Here is a 22,347-nt window from a genome sequence, read left to right as displayed (position 1 = left end):
ACAATACCTTCCAAAGAATGGGGCTGTACAGTGTTTGATAGTAAATTCAGGGTCACACTAGTCTAACTTGCGAAGACTGATTCCTTACAGGCACGGTGGAAGCTGAAATCGGTCGCAAGGAGGTTTTTTGTTTTATTTTTTCGATTCCACTTAATATCATGGATACTGAAACGAGCACAACGGAATAAACTGGGTTCACTTGACATATGTGCAGTCTAAAAAGTCAGCGCTAAATTAACTTTGCAAAAAGCCCTTATTCTGTTAAGTGTAATGAGGATGGATCAATGACAAACATGCAATCAATGGATCAAATTTTCAGCCATCTGAGAGGACTTCGATTATCTGTCAGAAACTATAAAAACTCTGTTAAAAAGATCGACAGTTCTACTAGTCTAAAAATGGGTCTAACATACTGAACTAATAACACAGTCAAGGCATGAAGCAACGAAAGTATCTAGATTGATTGGTAGCCTCCACTTGATGCAATAGATCAGTGTCCAAGGCCTGTTTCTGAGGTTTTAAAGCGCTTAGAATTAAAAACATAATGAAAACTGTTGTCCGGCCATAGACAACCCGCAGACATCAAAGGCCAATTTATATGCAAAAGTTTCCCCACCTAACCTAACTGCTCGACATAATGTCATGTAGTTAAGCCATTTACAATGCACAAACTTGGAAACAGAAAATGTCTACTTAGCAGAGTTGTCCACTTATGGTATGTTAAAAATCTAGTGTCATCGCTCTGTGACTGGACAACAAACCAAGAGTCCACGTAGTACGGAATTTCGCCTGGCATTAGTGGCGTTTTCAATGTCTCCTCACACTGAGCTCAATCTAAATCTAACTCGGGTATCGTGATGTAATCGAGTTTACGTTCCCATACTTCTTTAGAGTGCAGAATTATTTGGCTAACATGATCAACAACAGCGGCCATGATGTAATTGTCAGGCACCATGGAGAGGAACGGTTCAATACGCTGTTTTAAAAGAGCAAGCCCTTTTTCACCACCTTCGTTCACTGTAACATCAGCAACGTCTTTAAGGAAACCTGACGCCTTGTACTCCGGAGAAATTGCTTTGTGAATATTTGGCAAGCTTGAGTTGTCTTCTTTAGTGTAACAAGAAACAAGCTCATCCAACCATTCAATAGCAATTTGACGAAGAGGAACCTCCTCGACTTGTTGTTCACAAAGCCCTTTGTGCTCAGACTCGAATTTCTCTTTCATCTCGCAGGTTCTGATGTAGAATTTACGAGCCAACAAATTTAGCTCCCCTTCAAGAGTATTCAGTAACTTCTTAAAGAAAGCTTCAAGCGCTTTCCATATTTGGATCAACCTTCTGTAGCCACCTTCGTCAAGCTCTGTGGTGTTGAGGTCAAAGATCATAAACCGGCGAGAGCCACGTCTACCCAAAGGACCAAAAGGAAGGTTTTCAATGTTTAAAAACATTTTGTTCCACACAGCAGTCGGGTTTTTTCCAGTAAGGAGGCCTGAGATCATGTAATCCACCAAATCTGTCATTTGTAAAGCCCTGATTTGTTGTTTTCTCTTCTTGGCGTCCTTTTGCGTGTACGCCAATTCCAAACCCTTGATGTGATTTAACATGTCTTCCAGGACACATTGGCGCAGTTTGTTGTCGTGATCAGCCACAGTTAGGATATTTTGCCCTGGTATGAAGAAGTTCGGAATTGTCTCCGTCTTCACACCTTGCAAGGCCAGCTCTAAAGCTTGAATTGTCCTTTGGCCCCTACAATTTTTATCCCAGCGATAGCGGTCCGTTACGAACAGCTCTGAAAGAAGGACGGTCTTCAACAGGTATGATGGAATCAAGGTTGAATCCCATCCCAGTTTCTTCGATATCTCATCTCTCGTGACTTTCAGGACTCGGCAGCATGCTTTAAAACCGTCCGGAGAAAAGGCCAGAATTTCTTTTTCTGCCATGGAAAACGAAATACGCCAGCTGTCATATCCAGCGGGAACAACGTGGAATCCGCACTTTTGAAGAATTGGATCTATTTCTTGGGAACACGTTGTCAACTCAACGGGGAGCTTGGATTTGTGATAATCCAAAGTCAGTGTCAAATCCACTCTTACGATTAGATTTCTATAACTATTGCCGCCTTGCCATTCAATGTAAAGTGTTGTAGCCGGTCCGTGACTTTCCGAGTACATCACAGGTGAACTTTCTTGGCCATCGATATTTCCCAGTAGCCCAGAATACACAGGCCACCATATTTCATTAAACACGTCTTGCCCTACTCGTTTGATGGCCAGTCCTTGAGGTAGCTCGGTGTCACTTAGAGATGCATTGACAAGTTTCTTGAAGAAACGGGAGATCATATGTGGGTTGAAGAAGCCTTCGTCATCTTTGAATTCTTCCCACTCTTGTTCAGCAACGAATAGTTTGACGTAGCCTTCGCCTTTGTTGCATGGACGAAATAATGGTTTGTCGGTGAGTGAGTCAATTCTGATCATGAAGTCGAATTCATCTGGCTGGCAAACCTTCGTTCCTTCGTAAACACTTCCGCTCTTAATAAGAGTGCTCTGAAATCGCTTGTCTCGCTTTTCCACCTCCGCCAGAATGTTGGTCAAGAATTGCTCGAGTTTCTCTCGAATCAATTCGGCTTCGTTTTCATCTTCAAACCTTGCCTTTTTCTCAAAACGTTCCACAGTTTCAGCCATGAAGACGCAGTTTGACTATTTCATTTTCCCTTTTTCCAACGGAATGAGTCACGTGCCAAAGATACCCTTTCCTTCTTGGAACAAGAAAACAAAGAGTAACGTTTCTGTAAGTTGATATATTTAATATTGCCCTACTAATATTATACTTTGAAAGTGACATGGCCTAATGAGGAACATTGAAATAAATGTTCAACCAAATAAGACTAGACTAAACTAGACTACATTGAATGTACTACACAAGAAAATAGAGAGAGAGTAGTAAAAGTTATCCTAGCATTAATTCAGACCGTAGCAAGCACCTGACCTTGACGCGAAAGCAGTAAATTGAAAAGCAGATCGATCTTTTAGTAACGCTGTTCCTTCATATGTATGCGTTAATTAACAAGCGCGAGGTCAAGATGGCTGGATATTGGCCAAGTTCGTTTTTGCGTGTTTATGCTGAGATTGAGGAGGCATTTGTAAGGGAAGTCACGCCAAACTGGGCCAGTCTGCCCGAGCGTACCGTAGTATGGAGAGACTAAGAGTATCACAACGAGCCAGACGTTCTTAGCTACCAAAAAACTAGCCTGCAGAGCAGGCGAGATTTTTTCGAGCGAGCGCTCACATCGTAAAAAGTTTAGCCGCCATCTTGAATTTTTCATGCAGTGGAAGACTGGGGAGAGAAAGAAAGTTTTACCGAGGGGGTGAATGATAGGCAAGAGGAAGGATAGGGGAGGGGTGGAGCGAAGAAAATCTCGCCTGCGCGAGGTCATTATTCTTTTAGGAAACTCCTTTCGCCCACAAACGGAGTTTCTGATTGGTGCGGCTTGACCCTGCCTGTCAATTGTCTGTCAGTCAATTTCGTTTCGTTCGTGCGGGTAAGAAACATGGCAAACTCTGTCGAAAGTGATGTTGTTAGTTTCGATTCCGCTCTCGAGGAATCTCTCAAGCGTTTATGTGAACTTGGAATGTCTCGCGAATTAGGAACGGAGCAAAAAGACGCAATTTCCACACTGGTATCCGGAAAAGATCTATTGGCAGTGCTACCCACTGGCTTTGGGAAAAGCTTAATATTTACGTAAAATGGGGTTGACTAAGCTACACGACTTCTACGGTTCGTGACATTTGCACATTTGCCGTTCTCTGTTCGGTCACTCGACCTTTCTTGTCGCTTCACTCGTGTTCATGAAGGGCACTTCATGTTGTGTAATAAGGAGGAATTTTAAGCGGAGTTGAGCCGTTAGATCGTGCTATGGCAAATTTTTATAAGTCATAGGTCTGCATGGTTTCCGCTGGTATCTGCATGTCGACTCGTTGAGTTTGACACCTCTGTAATTTGCCATGTGTTTATGCATTGTTTAGGCTCATTTCTATTGCAAGATATATCCATGAATTTGCTTTTGAGGGACAAAATATGAAATTTACCGTGAACATGTTGCTTACTTGCTTTCTATATTGTGACACCAGGCCCGGTTGTGACTAGAACTGTTTACAAGCACTGTAGGTAGATCCTTATCACGGATATCATATTTGTTCTCGTTCGATTTCCTTCGGAGACGCTGTAGCTTTACTTTGAGAAAGCTATACGTTTGTCTAGAGACATTCTTATGTTTCTTGCAGCTATCTGATCGAGCTTATGTTTCTCTTGCTCGATGTATAGGTTTATTCCTCCTTTGGTTGTTCTGGCACCACATGATTCAAATGTAGCTGTTTACGCGCAAGTCCTGTTAAGTGTTTTGCGTGTTTTATATGCCATTGTTCGGCTTAGTTCAGGCAAGACCATGGTTTCGATCCTCCATGTGGATCTCATCAGTTGCCGGTATTTCTAAAATACTCTGTACGTCTGAAGTCGCTAGCGCAACACGTACCTCTGTGAGAATGCAAGACATCCTGCGGCTTAGCATAAACTTCTCGTGGTGTGTACCCTTGTGAGACTTCCGGTGTCGAGAAAACCTCATTTTGATAGGTTACCCGCTCATTTCCGGAAATGCAGTGAAGCGCAACTAATCAGGAGGTGTTTCGCATTTTAACGGCCTTTTCGGGCAGGCGTCTTCTCATTTTTCCCCTCCCCCATCCCCCACCGTCTAACATGGCGGTCTAACATGGCGGTCTAAAAAGGCGGTCGCAAGGTTGTAACGCTAACTCGCCGCAATAAGACGCCTGCACTGCAGGCTACCAAAAAACAGACCTGGGATCCCGTGGAGATGTAGAACGTTTAGTCCTACATGTCCACGGGATATCCAGTGGCTTACAACATTTCAGTGTAATCATATCCCTGTCGGTGATCGTTTATGTTCCACAAAACGCGTCAAGTTTTGCACGAATGTGTCATAATCCTAAAGTGTGAAATTATATTTACTATAAGACAATTCCATCTTGTCAGAAAGATACAAAACATTTTACTAGTCGGCGATTCGGGAAATCGCGCGACTGACGTGAAGAATTTGGATTAAAAGAAAAAATAACGTTGGAACAATGTGTTTTCTAGGTTTGGGCACAAACGCCAGTTTAAAACTTAGATTTTTTGATACATTTCTTACTCTTGTAAAGCTACGGAGCACGTATAGATGAAACGTTTTCGCTTATCTCAGTTATCACTGTTATTCAGTAAGCGAAGTGACTATGCCCAGCAGCCCAGAAATGTCCGAGAGTCAGAAATGTTATCAGATTTTCCGCGGAAAGCCTAATTAAAACCTGTTTAGGGTATTCTCTGTATACATGTTTGTTGCTTAGCGATTCCAAAAATAATCTGAATTTTCTAGTATTCGAATTCGAAGATCATGTGCACCGGCACTTTGAAAATCAGTTAATGTTATGGGCAGTCAGGAAATTATCTCAAAAATTATGTCAAAGTTCTCAAGAGCGATAGAAATCTCGAGTACATGATGTGATTCTTTACGAGAAATGCCGAGCGATTCTGGAAACAGCTTGACGGAAAAATCACTATCACGATTTTGTTACATATCCCGAAGCACTCAGCAACTGTATTGCATGGACTTCAGCCTGGATGAACCAGAAAGGATATGTAAGATGTTCCTATAATGTCACGCACGACGGAAAAAATAACTATGGCGATTTTGTTACGTATCCCGAAGCACTCAGCAACGGTATTGCATGGACTTCAGCCTGGATGAACCAGAAAGGATATCTAACATGTTCCTATAATGTCACGCACAACGGAAAAATAACTATGACGATTTTGTTACATATCCCGAAGCGCTCAGCAACTGTATTGCATGGACTTCAGCCTGGGTGAACCAGAAAAGGATATGTAACATGTTCCTATAATGTCATACACGACGGAAAAATAACTATGACGATTTTGTTACATATCCCGAAGCACTCAGCAACTGTATTGCATGGACTTCAGCCTGGGTGAACCAGAAAAGGATAAGTAACAGATTCCTATAATGTCACGTACGACGGAAAAATCAATAGCACGATTTTGTTACATATCCCGAAACACTCAGCAACTGTATTGCATGGACTTTGGCCTGGGTGAACCAGAAAAGGATATGTAACATTTTCCTATAATGTCATGCACGACGGAAAAATAACTATGGCGATTTTGTTACATATCCCGAAGCGCTCAGCAACTGTATTGCATGGACTTCAGCCTGGGTGAACCAGAAAAGGATATGTAACATGTTCCTATAATGTCACGTACGACGGAAAAATAACTATGACGATTTTGTTACATATCCCGAAGCTCTCAGCAGCTGTATTGCATGGACTTAAGCTTGGATGAACCAGAAAAAGGATATGTCACATGTTCGTATGATATGAACGAGCGAGGGAAAAAGGACGATTTTGTTTTTTGTTTTTGTTTCCTATAGCGTCCCGCATTACTGAAAAATTGTGGTTTTGTAAAATATCCTGTAGCACTCGGTAACGTAGAAATACTGCGAGGACGTTTGCGTGGGAAAACCAGAGCGGATTTATAATATGTGGCTACATGGTGATTTTACTATATATCTGGATTCGTCTTTCAGAAAACTGGTGTACCATGGACTTCAGTTTAGGGTCTAACCCACGAATGAAAATAGTGATTTAACATTTTAGTAGCTATCTAGTCCCCATTCAATCTAAAAGCATGACAATGGGTGTAAGTTATGATACAAATAAAATATTAATCGGAAGACTTAACTTGGTGCGTTTGACTTGTTGAGTTTTGAAGCTGTTGTCTTGATTCGATGCTCTGGGAGGTTGGTCACGGGCAGCGCAACCTGAAAACACTTTCTGGTTCTCTCCGTCGTTTTTGGGTGAATGAACTCATGTACAAATCAATCGTGGCTGGTGGTTTCGTTTGGTTTTAAACACCTGTTTTATGGTTCAAGCGAAAACCAATCCAAATGTATAGTCAGGGCAGCTCCTTTGTTTCCCTTCCCGTGAAAAGAAAACCCACGCGCCTTCTTTAACTCCTCAAGGCAAATTCGATTGGAAACTGGCTCAATTTCGCACAAATGCGTCAGAGAGACACCATATCTTCTAACTCAGAGGCAGATCTCGTTTTGTGTCCGTTTTCAACGACCGATGACGGGTTCATTCGAAGTCGAAGTCTTTTTTTTATATATATGACCGCGCAATATTCCCGCGTTATGAAAATTTATTATAAAATATCAATTATGTGGCCAGATCATATCTGAAAATAACCAGGTTACTTTTGTACACAATTACTCTCACTGAAAGCAATTATCGCTAACCACAATAGAACCGCAAAAGTCTTGCGATGACAGTAACCTAACAGATAAATGACATCACCCCATAGCAACCGGACCTGGCGAATTTTTGAGCTTCCGGTTAGCTCTGGCTCATGATGTATGGATCACTCCCCGCATCTCCCCAACCCTCTACTGGTCACAATCCAAGAAAGCGGCATCGAAAACCTGGTCTATCGAGCGTTCCGTTCGAAAATGACGCCTATACTGAAGGGTATCTGAAATAGGGCAGTGAATGCCGCACGTCTCCGCCAAAAATCCAGCCAAATGGCTTCAACGAGCCCCACGTGGGATGTTTGATTTTCCTTGTGTCAATGTATTACAACTGATTTGTAAAAAATGTTGGACAATTTCCGTTGTTTGTGACCCTGCGTCATGTGTTTTGATGGCAGGCATATTCCTTGGCTTGTATAACGGCGCATTGATCAATTCCTGGAGTTCTGTTGGTGGGATGTTGATAAAGACTTACTTTAAAAAAGTTAGTAACATCTTGTGGTGAAGGTCGGTAACACCGAGTTTGGTTTTGGGAGCGCTTATTAAAATAAAGTTTACTTTGTGTTAAAACGGTTGTGTTCGAACCATTGTTGTTCTTCATGTATGCAGAGTTTTCCGGGAAAGTGCGACGTGAGCATATGACTGAAGAAAAATAGTTTCACCTGACACTCTTTGAATTCTTGGCTGACAATTCAAGCTCTATATAGAAGGGAGAGCAGGTATGCGGAATAACCCTAAGACCTTCATTTGGGCAATGTATAACCTTACTGCAGTAAGCTTGAGCACTTCTAGCCAGTGAACAACAAGATAGATTAATTATCAACAGATACAGAATGATGTTTTGCATACTTGTTACGATTACGATTAAGACGCTTTTTTCGAACATTTCTTCGAACATTTCCGCCGGTAAATTCAGCATGACTGAGCCATGATTTGATTAAAAGGTAAAAAGCAGTTCTGGAAGAGGACATTTATGAACAACTGCGAATACTGCTATCACAACGTACTTTGGTTTACAAACCAGTACTATGATCAAATGACACCGTCGTATTTTTCTTCGCTTATAGGAATCGTTTGTGCAAATTTGGAAGTAGACGCTAAAGACAGTCAATTATTCTGATCTAACTGAAAGGTAGGTGCTCTAACTCACACAGTTACGAAATGAGCGAATACGATAGAAGGCAGACGTTCTCAAGTACCTAAACCTAACTACTCACTTTGACTTAAAATCAGTAAAACAATCAGTGGCCGTTACTTGGAACAACATTTCTGACACCTTAAGATTCTTGAACACAATGTCATATTTTTACAAAGCTGTAATAAAAAACACTTGTCCGTAAAACAGGAACAGTCACGCTATTTTCCTACAAGTTGATAAAAACAGGAACATGCAATTATCTGCTGTTGGTCATGCAAGCACAGACTGAATCAAATTGTTAGAAGGTCAAATGTCTTGTTAGCAGGCATATTCCTTGGCTTGTATAACAGAGCATATATCAGTTCCTTCAATCAGAAAACTATTATCTTATAATTCAATAAATTTCAGCGCTTCTCGACTCTGCAGATTCACAGAGCGCTGTCCTTTCACCACAAATTACGATTTAAATGTCTTGAAATTTATAGCGGCCAATAAAAATTTCGGAAAAGGAGTAAAATCTGGCGAGCTTTAACCAAATTTTCGAAATATTTTTACTTGAAATTTTCATTTTCCTTTCGGAGTTCCCGGAATTCGGTTAAATTATTCGCAGTTCGAAAGTTGAACAATTTCCGAAATTTCCAGACATTTTCGCGCCATATACCCCGTTACAAAAGTTACGGAACTCTTGGTTGAATGTCGGAAAGCGTGCCATACCGTAAAATGCCGCTTATAAGTCCCTCCGGTTATATAGGTTCATCTACCTGTAAACAACAAAATATATCTTCCCATTATAAGCCCCCCTCTGGTTTAAAATGATATGAGCTCGATTTATTATGCCATTTTTTGAAGCTGAACGAGTATAAGGAAAACGTATTCCGATCAACACGGTAACGCATTGCGAAACGGTTTTTTACATTCCGCTTATAAGACTCTCCGTTTAAAAGCCTATTCAAATTCCCTTGACGAAGTTGTATAAGCCTAGGTCTTATACAACAAACTGCTTATTAATTAAGCGGCAGTTTGCCGTAGGTAGTGCTGTCAGTTACAAACAGGAAATTCTGTAGACTTGTTGCTTGTGTACAGAGGGATAATCAGAGAAGTCGGCTTTTCTAAGTAGGATCGTTGTTTCAGATTAGTTTGAGGTGGTAAGTTCGTAGGCTGTAATTTTATCGAACGTCTCTGGACGTTGCGCATGGCTGTGCCATTTGGCCAATTTACCTACACTGCTTTTTTTTAAAACAAGCTACGTTTGTAACTTAGCGGTATCATGATAAAATGATGCAGTGGTGTGTTTCTGTGTCTCACAGGAATCATGTTGCTGAATTTAGATCTCGACACTAAAGGCAGCCAATTATTGCAGTCCAACTGAGAGGTAAGTTCATCCATTCACACTCCGAATTTAATTAAACTGAGCGTTTGCTTAACTAATCAAAGTAGCTATGAGCTACTCAACTTGGAAAACGGACCTTCTGTAAGCAATTTTGATGCTACTGAACTGAGTTTTTAATCCGTAGGTCATATATGTTTTTTTATACACTCTTTTTTATATATATATGTAAGACTATTGTTTTTTTCGGCCCAGACTGAATATTCATATTATTCTGCCGATTTAAGGCTGAACATGTTCTTGTGAATATCCTTATATTATAGCGGATGACATTCTGTTTTAATGACTTTGTGGCGTTGAAGTAATTTTGGAGCCAGACTGCAGGCAATAAAGTCTGGTATGACACACATAACTTCTTGGAAAAATGTTTTTGCAATCGGCCATACGGCTAGTGCTGAGTTTGTTGTTTTTAGGTTAGTTTTACCGTTTAGCGAAAAGAAGAATTTTTGTATATTATACAATTATATGAGTAATAACGAAGAGGCAAGATTTGCTGTTACTCCGAGTTTCGTGCTTACGCACTCATCAGACAGTATTTAATGATAAGCATTCCTATCAACTAGATATATATACACGGTATTAAACAATAGGCTAATTGCTGGACTAGTTGCATTACAATAAGTGATAGTTATACTGGAAAACAATAGGTGTGAAGACAGAAATTACGGGGACGAGTATAAACTGCGTGGGTGCAGTACAATATAAAGAAAGTGTCAAGCGTTCTTCAAGTAGAATTTGTTCTCGTGCCGGCATTTAGAAATAAGTTCTGATCTTTTGTTTAGTAGATTGTCGTTGCTATGTTTGATAATCATTAGTTTTTCTGTGAGGCAGAGGTCGCATCGTTTGGAAATGTTGTTGTAGGGTCTTGCACGGCTAATAATTGACCATTTGATGTTGAAGTCTTGTTTTTTGTCGTGTAGTTGCCAGATGTAGCAATGTAGCATTTAGTATTTGAAACACTAATTTACAACGAAGACAATCAACCAACACGCCCCCGACGCAACAGACAAAGAAACATTATATGGTACAACCCTCCATTTAGTAAAAACGTAAAGACAAACATCGGTAGAACATTCCTGAAGCTCATATCTAAGCACTTTCCGAACCAACATAAATACCACAGCCTCTTCAACAAAAACAACGTCAAAGTCAGCTACAGTTGCATGGACAACATGAAAACAGTAATCAACAAACACAACATGAAAATAACAAACGCCGACAACAACGCCAACGCAATCACCGGAGAGCAATGCAACTGCCGCAAAAAAGACCAATGCCCGCTAGACAACAAATGCCTGACTTCCAGTGTAATCTACAACGCACAAGTTACAACTAACAACACAACCAAGAACTACATTGGACTGACAGAAGGAACATTCAAACAGAGATTCTCGCAGCACAAATCCACATTTAAGCACAGAAAACACATCAACAGCACCGAGCTTTCTAAATACATCTGGCAACTACACGACAAAAAACAAGACTTCAACATCAAATGGTCAATTATTAGCCGTGCAAGACCCTACAACAACATTTCCAAACGATGCGACCTCTGCCTCACAGAAAAACTAATGATTATCAAACATAGCAACGACAATCTACTAAACAAAAGATCAGAACTTATTTCTAAATGCCGGCACGAGAACAAATTCTACTTGAAGAACGCTTGACACTTTCTTTATATTGTACTGCACCCACGCAGTTTATACTCGTCCCCGTAATTTCTGTCTTCACACCTATTGTTTTCCAGTATAACTATCACTTATTGTAATGCAACTAGTCCAGCAATTAGCCTATTGTTTAATACCGTGTATATATATCTAGTTGATAGGAATGCTTATCATTAAATACTGTCTGATGAGTGCGTAAGCACGAAACTCGGAGTAACAGCAAATCTTGCCTCTTCGTTATTACTCATATACTCAGCTCTACACTATATGTGTATTGAGCACTATTTTAATGGGATCTGCTACTTCCTCATATGGTTATATTATACAATTATATAACTGTATTCTATTTACAACTTTTCAACACATGATATGAGTTATGGCGGTGCGTGACACAGAGCTACGATCGGATTTGTCGAAATATATATACTTATCTCATGAGTTTTAGTCTTTTTAGAAGTTATAGCATCAGGAAAAGCGCTTATGTAAATGATTATTTGTTCAGTACAAATAGTCAGTCGCGTAGATAGCCCAAGTAAGTTCCAGATGTTTACATTATTTTCTAGCCGCCATATTGGTGTTCCAGGATCTAGGTACACCAGCATGGCGGTTTCATCCTGCCTTACTGGCTCTGTAAATTTCTGCGAAATATTTCGACGAATATCTGAAGTTTGGGAAAATGCCCAGACCTAAAACTTGGAGAAGTGTCTTCTTCAATTATTTCATATAACATCACTATTTCTTAGCTTTATCGACTGAATGGTTTTCCATTTGTATACTTTTTGTTTTGCGTGACAGCGAAAAGCGAAAGGCCGGAAATGACAAGACAATATTATTCAGCTGAAGAAAGTACGTGAAAGTGTGCGGAATTTATTCAACGTTTAGACCTTCAATCAGGCAACGCGTATTACTTTCCTGCTCTCATCCATGCAATTGTGGATTCTTCTTAGGAAGTCAACGAATCAACTAACCCGAAAACGAATCCTTCGTCAACGTAAACCTTCCTCGTTCTTACATACCTATGTTATTTGTTGTGGTATGTGGTCTCCGGCTTGTAAATGTCCACAAAAATTAAACGAAGTCAAATTTCTTCGGCAAGGCTGGAAAACTCAAATTCGCTCGTCTTTTGCATATAGCTTGCCCCTAACCAGAGTGCAAATAGGCTGTAGTTTTTTTTTTCCTTGAAATAGTTTTGTGTTTCCGAGAAAAACGACGTCTTCGATTTAATCTTCAGACTCAATTTAGCGAGTCCCAGCTGGGCTGAAATTCGACCATTTTCATTCGATTTGCATTTCGCAACTGTTGAGCATGGAAAAATTTGTAATACAACCAGCTTATATAAAAACTTTTAATTACAAGAACATTGGATGATCGCTGTATCGGCACTGTATGGGGCTTCTTTACGGGCAAAATTTCGAACGTATATACATCATCGTTTTGTTGAATTAATTATTGTTATGCGTAATAACTATTTAGCCATAGGTGAGATTCCAGTGTTCAAGTTTTGGCAAATTACTCCATAATGATCACAACAGTGCTTGTGGTGTTTTGTCGAAATCAGGTCGGATGTTTTATTTTTAGTTTCACACTCGTGGCTTTATGGATATAGTTTTAACAAGTTTCATTTTAATTTAATTAAGTATTTATGTAATTTTTTGTTTTGAACAATAGATCTGAAGAACTTACCTTCATGCCGCGATGGATGCCGATTCAATAATTAAACTTGGGCTTCGATCAAGAACACTGCCTGGAGGCATTGAACTATTTTTGGTTGTATTCTTTGGGATATCATTTATTGCTTTTCTGAAAAGCACCTACAACAGAGAGACATTCACTTGTGAGCCCGAAACCAGTTCTATCACCAAACAACTCTGCTATGACGAGTACTCTTCTGCAATGAATCAGTGGTTTACGCCCCTGTATTTTGTTGTTTTGGCTTACATCGTTTTATTTGTCCTCTCGATATCCTTCATGCTTTACGGTGCTTTCACTCTTCGGGAACTCAAACGCGATCAACAAAAGAAACCGGACCGTTTCAGGAGGGTCTACCTTCTACATGTATGCTGTCGACTGATTTTTATTCTTGTCATGATTGGGATCTTCTGTGGCAACCAGACCCTTATTGTTCCTAAGACGTACAAGTGTTCAGAGGCAGCTGTCGCAACACCGACTCCATTCAACCAGACAGAAGCTAATTTGCATTGCCATGATCAGCATTACAGGAAAAAATCAATTTCCAACATTGCCATCATTGTCATTAAAGTGTTCATTATGATTCTCTGCATAATCGAATTAATTCAGGTAAAATTGATAGCTCTATTTATATACTTGATATGAAATAGGGTTGAGTGTATGACGTCATCAGTCATCTCATTTGCATATTTTCCACATTTTTCAAACTTAAATATCCCCGGAACTAATGTAGACATTTGCAAACGGTAAACGGCGTTTTTATTTTTTCATGGAATTCTATGTGATAAACCTAAAAAATCGAGGGGGAAAAATTTGATCATTGTACCACTGTAAAATGGCTTTATAAAAGCCCTGATTTAAAACCGATCAGAAAACTGTCCCGCAGAAAATACATGGCCAAACCATGTTAGAAATGAGCCGCATATCGGATCAGATATGATATGCCGCTCAATTTTAACATGGTTTGCATTTTCTGTGAGACAGTTTTTGTCTGTCCGCAGTGTCCTTATCGCGACAACGACATGATATTTTGGATTTTGCTTAAAGTCCGGGATCACGGTTCTTACATGTGATATATTGGCCAATCCGCAGACATTTGGACTTGAGTTTCATCTGAGGTCATTGTCATGTGTATTTAGGGCCTGATTACATGGCGAATTTCAGCCCGGCTAGGGGGGCTGAAATTTTGTTGCGATTACATAACGAATTTCAGCCCGGGCTGAAATATTAGCCTCGGCGCCAAATATGAAATTGTGTGCGAAAATAAAGTCTCCAGAGAATCAAAATGGCGCTGAGAACACGAATCGTGAAAATAGGCGCATTGCTTCTCTCGTAGTTTGACCTTTTGTTGGCGCTCAATTTTTAACTTTTTAGGATAGTAACATCCTACAATGATGATGGAACTGAAACGAAACCTGTCTCTTAGCCAGAAAGACGTACTTGCATAGAAAGAAAATATCTCCTCAAGCTTGCCGAGTTCATGGCTTTCCTGACAGCCTCGTGCTGTTTAACCTGGTCTCGATGTTCTTATATTCCATCTAAGCTTTGAAATTAGAGAGATTCTCTATTTTATCGCCTTTATTCCACTGAGATCGCTTCTACTTCGTAGCGGCAGCCATCTTATTTCCTGCTTTTCAGCCCGGGCTGAAATTCCGTTTCGATTACATGGGATTTTTCAGATTTTTCAGCCCGGGCTGAAATTCGCTATGTAATCAGGCCCTCAGTAGACAATCGGTCCACAAGCCGGTTGCTTTACTTTTTGCTGCTACACTGTGCTGACGAGACCCAACCAGGTCGAAACAGCTGTCTACGGTTGCAATTATTGGCTTTCAGTTTCGACTCTACCATGATCATGTCGACGTCCGGTTTAGCTTTCTACGTGGTAATCAGCCTTGCTTCATTGTTATTATTACTCTTTTTGGCTGATCAGATCTTTTACAGTTCTTGCGTATACCGGCAGCATTTTCGTTGGCGGTCCCTTGCATCATTGTATCCTACATTACTCGTTTCTTGATATATCGAGGCACATTTAATGACCTCGCACAGTAGAATCACAGTAAAACGTGTGGGGTTTTCGTTATCATTTTTTTATTGAAGTTTTAGTGAAATGTTTTCAGTACAATAATTATGTGGTATTACAGTAAAGTCATCTGTTATAATAACTTATGCATTGAAAGCTGAGAACTAAGGTATACTTTTTAGGGATATACTTTCTATAGATGAGAAGATTATGACTTTGTTGTGGTTTCTCGGTTACTATTTTTATTCTTTCAAAACTATCATTTCCTCAAATGGTTTTTATCAGACATTGACATAGGGGTCTCTTTGTTGAATTGAAAATGAAAATTTGTTTGCATGCCAAAATGGCTCTGTCATTATGAACGAATACCTTGTTGTTTTCCGCTCGGAATATATGTTTAGCTAGTTTTAATTATGGAGGCATTGTGGCCGAGTGCTTAAAGAGTTCCTCTCTGACCAAGCCGGAGTTGCTTCTCGGTAGACTCTAGTTCAGATCCTCGGCCATGCTTGTAAATAGCCAAATGGTCTGCCTTCCGCCAATTGGATTTTTTTTTTCTGCCTATTTAATATGTTTGTTTGAAATATTTGGTTCTTCTATTTTAAGTGGCATACCCGTAAATAGCTTGGTGTAACTAAGGCCATTGACCACGTGCATTATAAACATTCAACAACAGCATTCGGACCGTTCTATGACGAGTTTTTGTTTAAACAGGCTAAATTATATTTATTTTTATTGCAGAGAAACAATTTTCAGCCAACATTCCCGTTCAGGCTCGTAACTACATCCAAAGAACACAAGTTGAAAATGAAATCATGGAGAAACTGTCGACAGATGCGCGTATGATCGTCTTTGTTGCTCTCTCTGGAACGGGGAAGACACACATAAAGCAGCAGGCGACTCACAAACTGTCGGAGCTTCAAAATGACACTGTTATTGTACTGGACAACACAGAAGATATACAGGAACAAGAAGACTTCGACGGCTTCGCTCAGACGCTGTTAGCTTCAGCGCCAAAGATAAAGTTAATGATCACTACCCGAAGAAATGTAAACACTGTTTCAGCTGACATACACAGGGTTCATCTTGAGCCAATGGACACCACCTCATCTGCTAAATTACTCAAAGATGTTTTTGTAGTCTGCAAAGAATATTTGGAGGAAGTATGCAAGGTTTGTGGTGGGATGCCACTGATTCTTATTAACAATATGTACCTACTGAAGAACGATTTCAACCTCAAAGTTTTGGTGGAACAACTTAGAAATAACCCTATTGACATCCTCAAGAACAATTCAGAAGACGTCTATAATTTATTGGGAAAATTCCTCCGCGAGTTTCCCAGAGACATAAAAAGGAATCTTGTCCGTCTCTCAGTTTTCCCATCGACTTTCTCTGCCGAGGATATGCTGATTCTCTTTGAGACCAGAGCCGAGGTAGAGACAGTGAAGACTAAGATGGTGAAAGACTCACTTCTTCAGACAACCGAAGAAGGAAAGTACAGCGCACATCCTTTAGTTCAAGCCTTCTGCAGGAAAGAGAGTGGTTCCCTAGCCGTGGGCAGCGAAGGTGACGATACTAAGAAGAAGTTTAATGATCATTACCTGGAACGGATCAAAATCCTAAGTAAACTGTTCATCACCAAACATAAAGCTTGCGAAGCCATCTCCACATTCAGAAAAGAGAAAGCAAACATCACTGAAGCGTTTAAGAACTGTTTTGAAGACACGACTGTTAAAGAAGAGAAATTGTTTGCTATCAATGTTGCTAACGGTACTGAAGTCCTGAACTTCTTGGTCAAAGTTGTATCACCGCCCGAAGAATGTGCTCAACTGTATGAGAAGTGCTGCGAAATATCCAGGGATTGCGATGACAAGGAAAGGCTTGCAGACAGTTTAAATTCTCTTGGGTTCCGGCGGCTTTTGAGTTGTGATGCGGCTCACCTCAGGCGTGACTAAGGAACTCTTAGTATATTTAAGGAAACGTATGATATCCGTACGGAATTTTCAGACGACGACAAACAGAAGAGTGAGACGCATGCGCACACCACTACCAAACTCGGGTTGTGTTATCTTCGTCGGGTAAGAACATTTCATTGACAAAGTTATCCTGCTTGCCTGAGCGCTCTTTCATTGTTTGATATACTTTTATAGGCCAACCTAGCTTGATTAAGTATATAACATAAGCCACGATGACAAACATGGGAAACCAATGTATTTTTATAATAAACTTGACGTTTCCTATGCTAGTTAAGCAACATGCATTTTCAAAGCAACTGTAGTCTTACGATTTTGTGACATCTATTTACGTCGTTATTTTTACGGGTCTGGAATCTTGACTGGGAAAAACCAGGTGGGAGAATAACGACCCACAGTAATTTAATAACACGAAGTTTCAAGTGAAACGCGTCTCTCCAGATAACGAAGTTTAGTGTGAAAATGAACTGGTTTACCATGTCTATCACCGCTGTTTACGTTACATTTTTAATATAGTACATTGTTTTGAAAAAGAAGAAATATTTATGTTACGAGGAAGTAAAAACCCACCAGGTCTGAAAAATGCTTAAAATGGATGAAATGTTTATCGCAAATTTTCTGAATCGGTTATTGAACTTGGTTAACGCAAATTAAACCAACGATCTGGTCCCTTCCATTTATACTGAGCTATATTAATCCAGGATGATTTTCCTTTTGTAGGGAAAAGAATTCGAAAAGAAAGGCCGCGGGTTAATCCAGGAAGGCATAACCATGCGGAAGAAATTAGGTGTTCCTTTGTATGTCGCCGCTGGTAACTGTGATCTTGGACGTAAATATCACAAACTGATAAAATCAAAAGCTCCTTGAGCTATGTCATGTTATATTTATTAATGACCTGCATAGGATGACCTCATTTTATTTGACTAGGAAACAATTTAGACAGTACAGTTTTATGGCTGCCCACGGTACTGGTTTTCGATTGGATAGCAGGCTCAAGCCAGGTTATTACTGTGGGGGAGAAGGCGCGAGTTGCGTGCAAAGGAACAATTTCGGCGTAAATTAACCTCTAGCACGTTGTTGACTTTTCTTCCGAGATATTCCTTTCACAATCGTCTCTTGGAAAGTCCCTGATACATTGCGTTCGTGATTTCTACAATCTTGCAAAATTTGGGTAGGCTTATTTGGTATAGTTTGTTTACATGCATGCCCACAATTGATCATTTTTTGAGTTTCTGATCCAAGAAAAACAAATTCTTTTTTTTTTTTTTTTTTCCTTTACTGGTTAACCTATTGCAATCGGGAGCTCAGTTTTATGCTTGGCTAAATCCGTATATTATGTTATGCGTGCTTTGCCTCGCAAACGCAGGGTTTGTGCAGTGCTCTTCCCTCGGCTGCCTTCAGATTGCACGTGTATTTTTGGTTTGTAATATTCAATGACGTTTGTATTATGCGTGCTTTGCCTCACAAACATCGTGTTTGCGCGTGTTCTTTCCTCGGCTCTCTTTAGTTTGTACGCTTATTCTTGGTTTCTAATAATCAGCGATGTTTTTGGTGTGTCATTGTAACTTGTGCTATGAACTTGAAGTTATGGTTATTATGCATGCACTGTTGTTTCAGTTGTTTTGTCACGCGTTCTCCCCAGGGCCTTTATCGTTTTCCTTCTTCCCATGGTAGTCAGAATTCGATGGTGCACTTCTAATCGATAGATTTTCTTTTTTTTCGCTAAACGTAGAAAATGGGTAGAGGAAATGATCCATTAAAAGAAAAATAGGGGTCAACCAGCGTCAAAGATCGCAAGGAGTTCTTTTTGTTACCTGGCGATAAAATTCATAACATGAGTGGTACCTACCGCTCATGTTTTAAAATTTCTCACCTGCGTAGGTGACGAAATAACTATATTTGAAAAAACTAAAACCACTACTGATTAAAACAAAGAAATCAATAACAAGAGAATCATTCATGAGAAAATAAAGGAAACCATAATCGTAGAGCGGAGACAGCTGTAATGTCTACTATTACTTTTAGTCCATATGACCGTCATGGATTCTACAGTATGCCCAAACTCGAAAACTTCGTCAAGTGCAAAACGTAAATAATCTTTTTTTAATCCCTTCATTTCTAAACAGATAGAATACTCTGAATTAGAATTAAATAGGGTATCGATTTTGGCCATTTTGGTCATTAGTAGGGATGGCTTTTGCACTCGTCTTGAAGGGAGTTTGTTTGTTTGTTTGTTTTTTTTGTAAGAAGCTACTTTTTCATCATTATCAATAAGAACATCAATAAAAGCCCTCAACAATGCCTTAACATCGCTCTGAACTAGGTGACTAATTGTAGGGCAGGTCCAGGCAGGTCTAAAACAGGGTATTGATTAAAGGATCAGGTCATAAATAGGGTATTGATTTTTTGATCAGGTCATAAATGGGGTAGGAAAAAAGCGCAGATTTTGGTCATAAAAAGGCTAAGGATTTTGGGTAACGGCCGCACACCCCCACCCAATTTTTTTCTATGAGTATCCCCTCAACCCGCACCCCACTCCCCCCCCCCCCCCCCCCCCGCGAATTGGACCAGACTGGACTCCGGTTTTCACATAACAACGAGGTTATCAAGGCCTCAGCAAAACTCGTTGGATATAGGCTGTGGCAGGATAGTTTAATTTTGGGAAAAAATGAAAGTAGACTTAATCGCTTTTCCTCTTTTTTTTTTTTTTTTTTTTTTTCAGATGCCTATTGTTATTGCAACGACAATCTACAAGCAATCAAGACTTGGGAAAACAAAGTTCTGCCAGTTTACGAAAGGGAGCTTGGCGAGCACCCCTGGGCTGCTACGTTGTTATACTGGATTGGTTACTCGTACATGACCCTCGCAGGTGAAAATAATTCGGGAGATTACGCCGACAAGACCAAGAGAAGGCTCGAGAAAGCTCTGGAGATACAAACAAAAATGCTGGGGGACCATTCAGATACTGCTCCTTCCCACGTTTGTCTTGGTGATGCTTTAAGGATCCAAGGTAAATTGAAATTGGCATTGGAGGAACTCCAGAAGGGACTTGAAATTCGGGAAAACGTGCTTGGCCCTGATCATGAGAAAACGATTGTTACGAGGAAGAAAATAGAAGAATTTCAACGACTTAACGAAGAGTCGAGATCGAGAAGCAGTTTATTTTCATCGGGACACCCAAACACCAAGAAAGGAGTTGAAAATACGATGCAGAGCGGAGTATTTTTGACGAACTTCAAGGGGTTTGAGTAAGTGTCGAGTGTTTGATATATCTTCAGTCGTCAATCGAAACAAAAACTAAGGGGTACACGGAGAAGTAAAATCGTCAAAATATATGCTAATTAAGACCGGGTATCCAATAGTCTCCTTGACGGTGGTGACTTTCTTTGTATTAACTTGATGAATTATTAATGAATTTGAGAACGGTCACTAAAACCTACTAATAGCTATGGATCGGTGAGCTTAGCTTATTATTGAAAAGGATAGCTCACCTTAAAATTACTTTCCTTTAACGTTCAATTTGGCACTGAAGAAAAGAAAATATTAGTCCTTATTCAGGTATGTTGTTCTTTATTAATCTTAGCGGTTTTCTTAATGACAGCCATGCCATGGCAGGTGTTGGAGGCCTTAACTGGGCTGGCTCAAATATTAGATAATTACTTATTATATGCATGACATTTTTATCAGCACAGAGGATTCTCAAAGAGTGAACTTAAACTTTTGTGTATTTACTGAATCAGAATCCGTGTGAATTGAAAACTGAACAAATAGCATGCAGAACATGATAATCCGTAGATCTTTTTGACCACCTGATCGATTCAGTTTGCATATAAGCAAAAACGGGATATAGGCTCAGTAAGCAATGACCATCTATAAGATTCCTAAAAAGTAAATTCACTGAAGCATATTCGGTTGCTTCGCTTGAGAAAGCAAAATATCAGGATTAGAAGAATTCGTCTTAAAATGTTCCAATATTCTAATGTTCTCAAAGTTATCCGCATTTTTTAAATACAAGTTGGGAATGCATATTTTTGTTCCTCGTGGAGTAGACTGATTTCATAGTTGTGGATAGTTGTAGCTAAGCGCATTGACCACTATCAGATAGACATTCAACAAAACTTCGACATTTTACATAAATGATAACCTTAGGCTCTGTCCACGCTATCCTGAAGAGATATGAAAATCAAAACGCATCAAATGTTTTCGTCCACACTAGCTACCGGTTACTTTTGGATTTGTGTTTGAGAAAAGCTCGAACAGGGAAATCACATAATGATCGTGACGCGATCGTTTATGTAGACACCTGTTTTCAAAATTGTTTTCTGTACACACTGAAACGCAAAGCCGCCGTTTTCATGTTCCTTCGGTTTGAAGAGCGTTTTCGAATAGCTCCGTTTTCGTGCATGTGACGGATTAGTGCAGACGGTAGGCCTAACCGTAAAATGAATTGAAGCTGCGTTTTCGCCGTTGTATGGCCATGGTCGAGGCCTTATCCTAATGCATGTGTTTCTAGGCAAAAGACTTCTATCATCAATGTCAGGGTAAGGTTTCTTCTACACTGAAATGACAACTCACTTGGTGCTTGATAGGAGGTCGAGGTTTTTTTATGCTGTTGTTTTACTAAGTTTGTCGGTGATGTGCAGCAGCTTTGTAGACTAGAGTATTGTGTTTGGTCGTATACCTTGTGATGAGTTTTAAGTCCGAAACAGAGTGCTTTTTGCCCAAATATCAGTTAACAGGTCTTTCCTATTTGTACGTGAGATTTTACTTTTTAAATAACCTTGCCTTGAAAACCCGGTTTGATTGGTATTTCTAGGCAGCAAAATGTAATGAGCTAGATATAAGCTATATATGTATACTTTTAACCTAGCCTTGAAGACTTGGTTTGATTTGTTTTTCCAGGCAGCAAAAATGTAGTAAGTTTCATTGTAGATATAAGCTATAAATATATCTGACCAAATTCGCAAAAACATGCCCGCGTTGACTCAAAGACAGTCCCACCGGCCAAAAGTCCTCTGACCACGCCCCCCCCCCCCCCCGTCTGGCTGGGAGATTGGTCCCTCACGCATGCACGTGACATGGACCAGTCCAGCAGGATGCCA

The 22,347-nt window shown here is 40.0% G+C and overlaps 2 protein-coding genes across 2 annotated transcripts; one reads left to right on the top strand and one right to left on the bottom strand.

Annotated features, from left to right (window-relative positions):
* Positions 1-108: 108 nt before the first annotated feature.
* On the bottom strand, positions 109-4,907 carry LOC149107307 (uncharacterized). Its single transcript, XM_089296952.1, has one exon. The coding sequence runs from the start codon at positions 2,678-2,680 to the stop codon at positions 830-832; it is 1,851 nt and encodes a 616-aa protein (XP_089153078.1). The 5' UTR covers positions 2,681-4,907; the 3' UTR covers positions 109-829.
* A 4,924-nt stretch (positions 4,908-9,831) lies between these two features.
* Positions 9,832-17,227, top strand: LOC149107306 (uncharacterized). The gene is made up of 4 exons (XM_089297126.1): positions 9,832-9,881; positions 13,235-13,876; positions 14,257-14,314; positions 16,014-17,227. Exons 2-4 carry the CDS (start codon positions 13,262-13,264, stop codon positions 17,225-17,227), a joined length of 1,887 nt encoding a protein of 628 aa, XP_089153252.1. The 5' UTR covers positions 9,832-9,881; positions 13,235-13,261.
* The last annotated feature ends 5,120 nt before the right edge of the window (positions 17,228-22,347 follow it).

This window comes from Orbicella faveolata, unplaced genomic scaffold, assembly GCF_042242905.1.
Source record: "Orbicella faveolata isolate gen_17 unplaced genomic scaffold, um_ofav_v1 contig_27, whole genome shotgun sequence".
Taxonomy (NCBI): Eukaryota; Metazoa; Cnidaria; class Anthozoa; order Scleractinia; family Merulinidae; genus Orbicella; species Orbicella faveolata.
The sequence above is the reverse complement of the archived record's forward strand: the minus strand, read 5'-3'. Positions and strand labels throughout refer to the sequence as shown.

What these genes read in the sequence shown, in the direction of transcription:
- LOC149107307 (XM_089296952.1), bottom strand. Translation starts at nt 2,680, where the DNA reads ATGGCTGAAACTGTGGAACGTTTTGAGAAAAAGGCAAGGTTTGAAGAT.
- LOC149107306 (XM_089297126.1), top strand. Translation starts at nt 13,262, where the DNA reads ATGGATGCCGATTCAATAATTAAACTTGGGCTTCGATCAAGAACACTG. An exon ending in TAATTCAGGTAAAATTGATA is followed by an intron (nt 13,877 to 14,256) that starts GCTCTATTTATA and finishes GTCTGTCCGCAG; the next exon opens with TGTCCTTATCGCGACAACGA. An exon ending in GCTTAAAGTCCGGGATCACG is followed by an intron (nt 14,315 to 16,013) that starts GTTCTTACATGT and finishes TTTTTATTGCAG; the next exon opens with AGAAACAATTTTCAGCCAAC.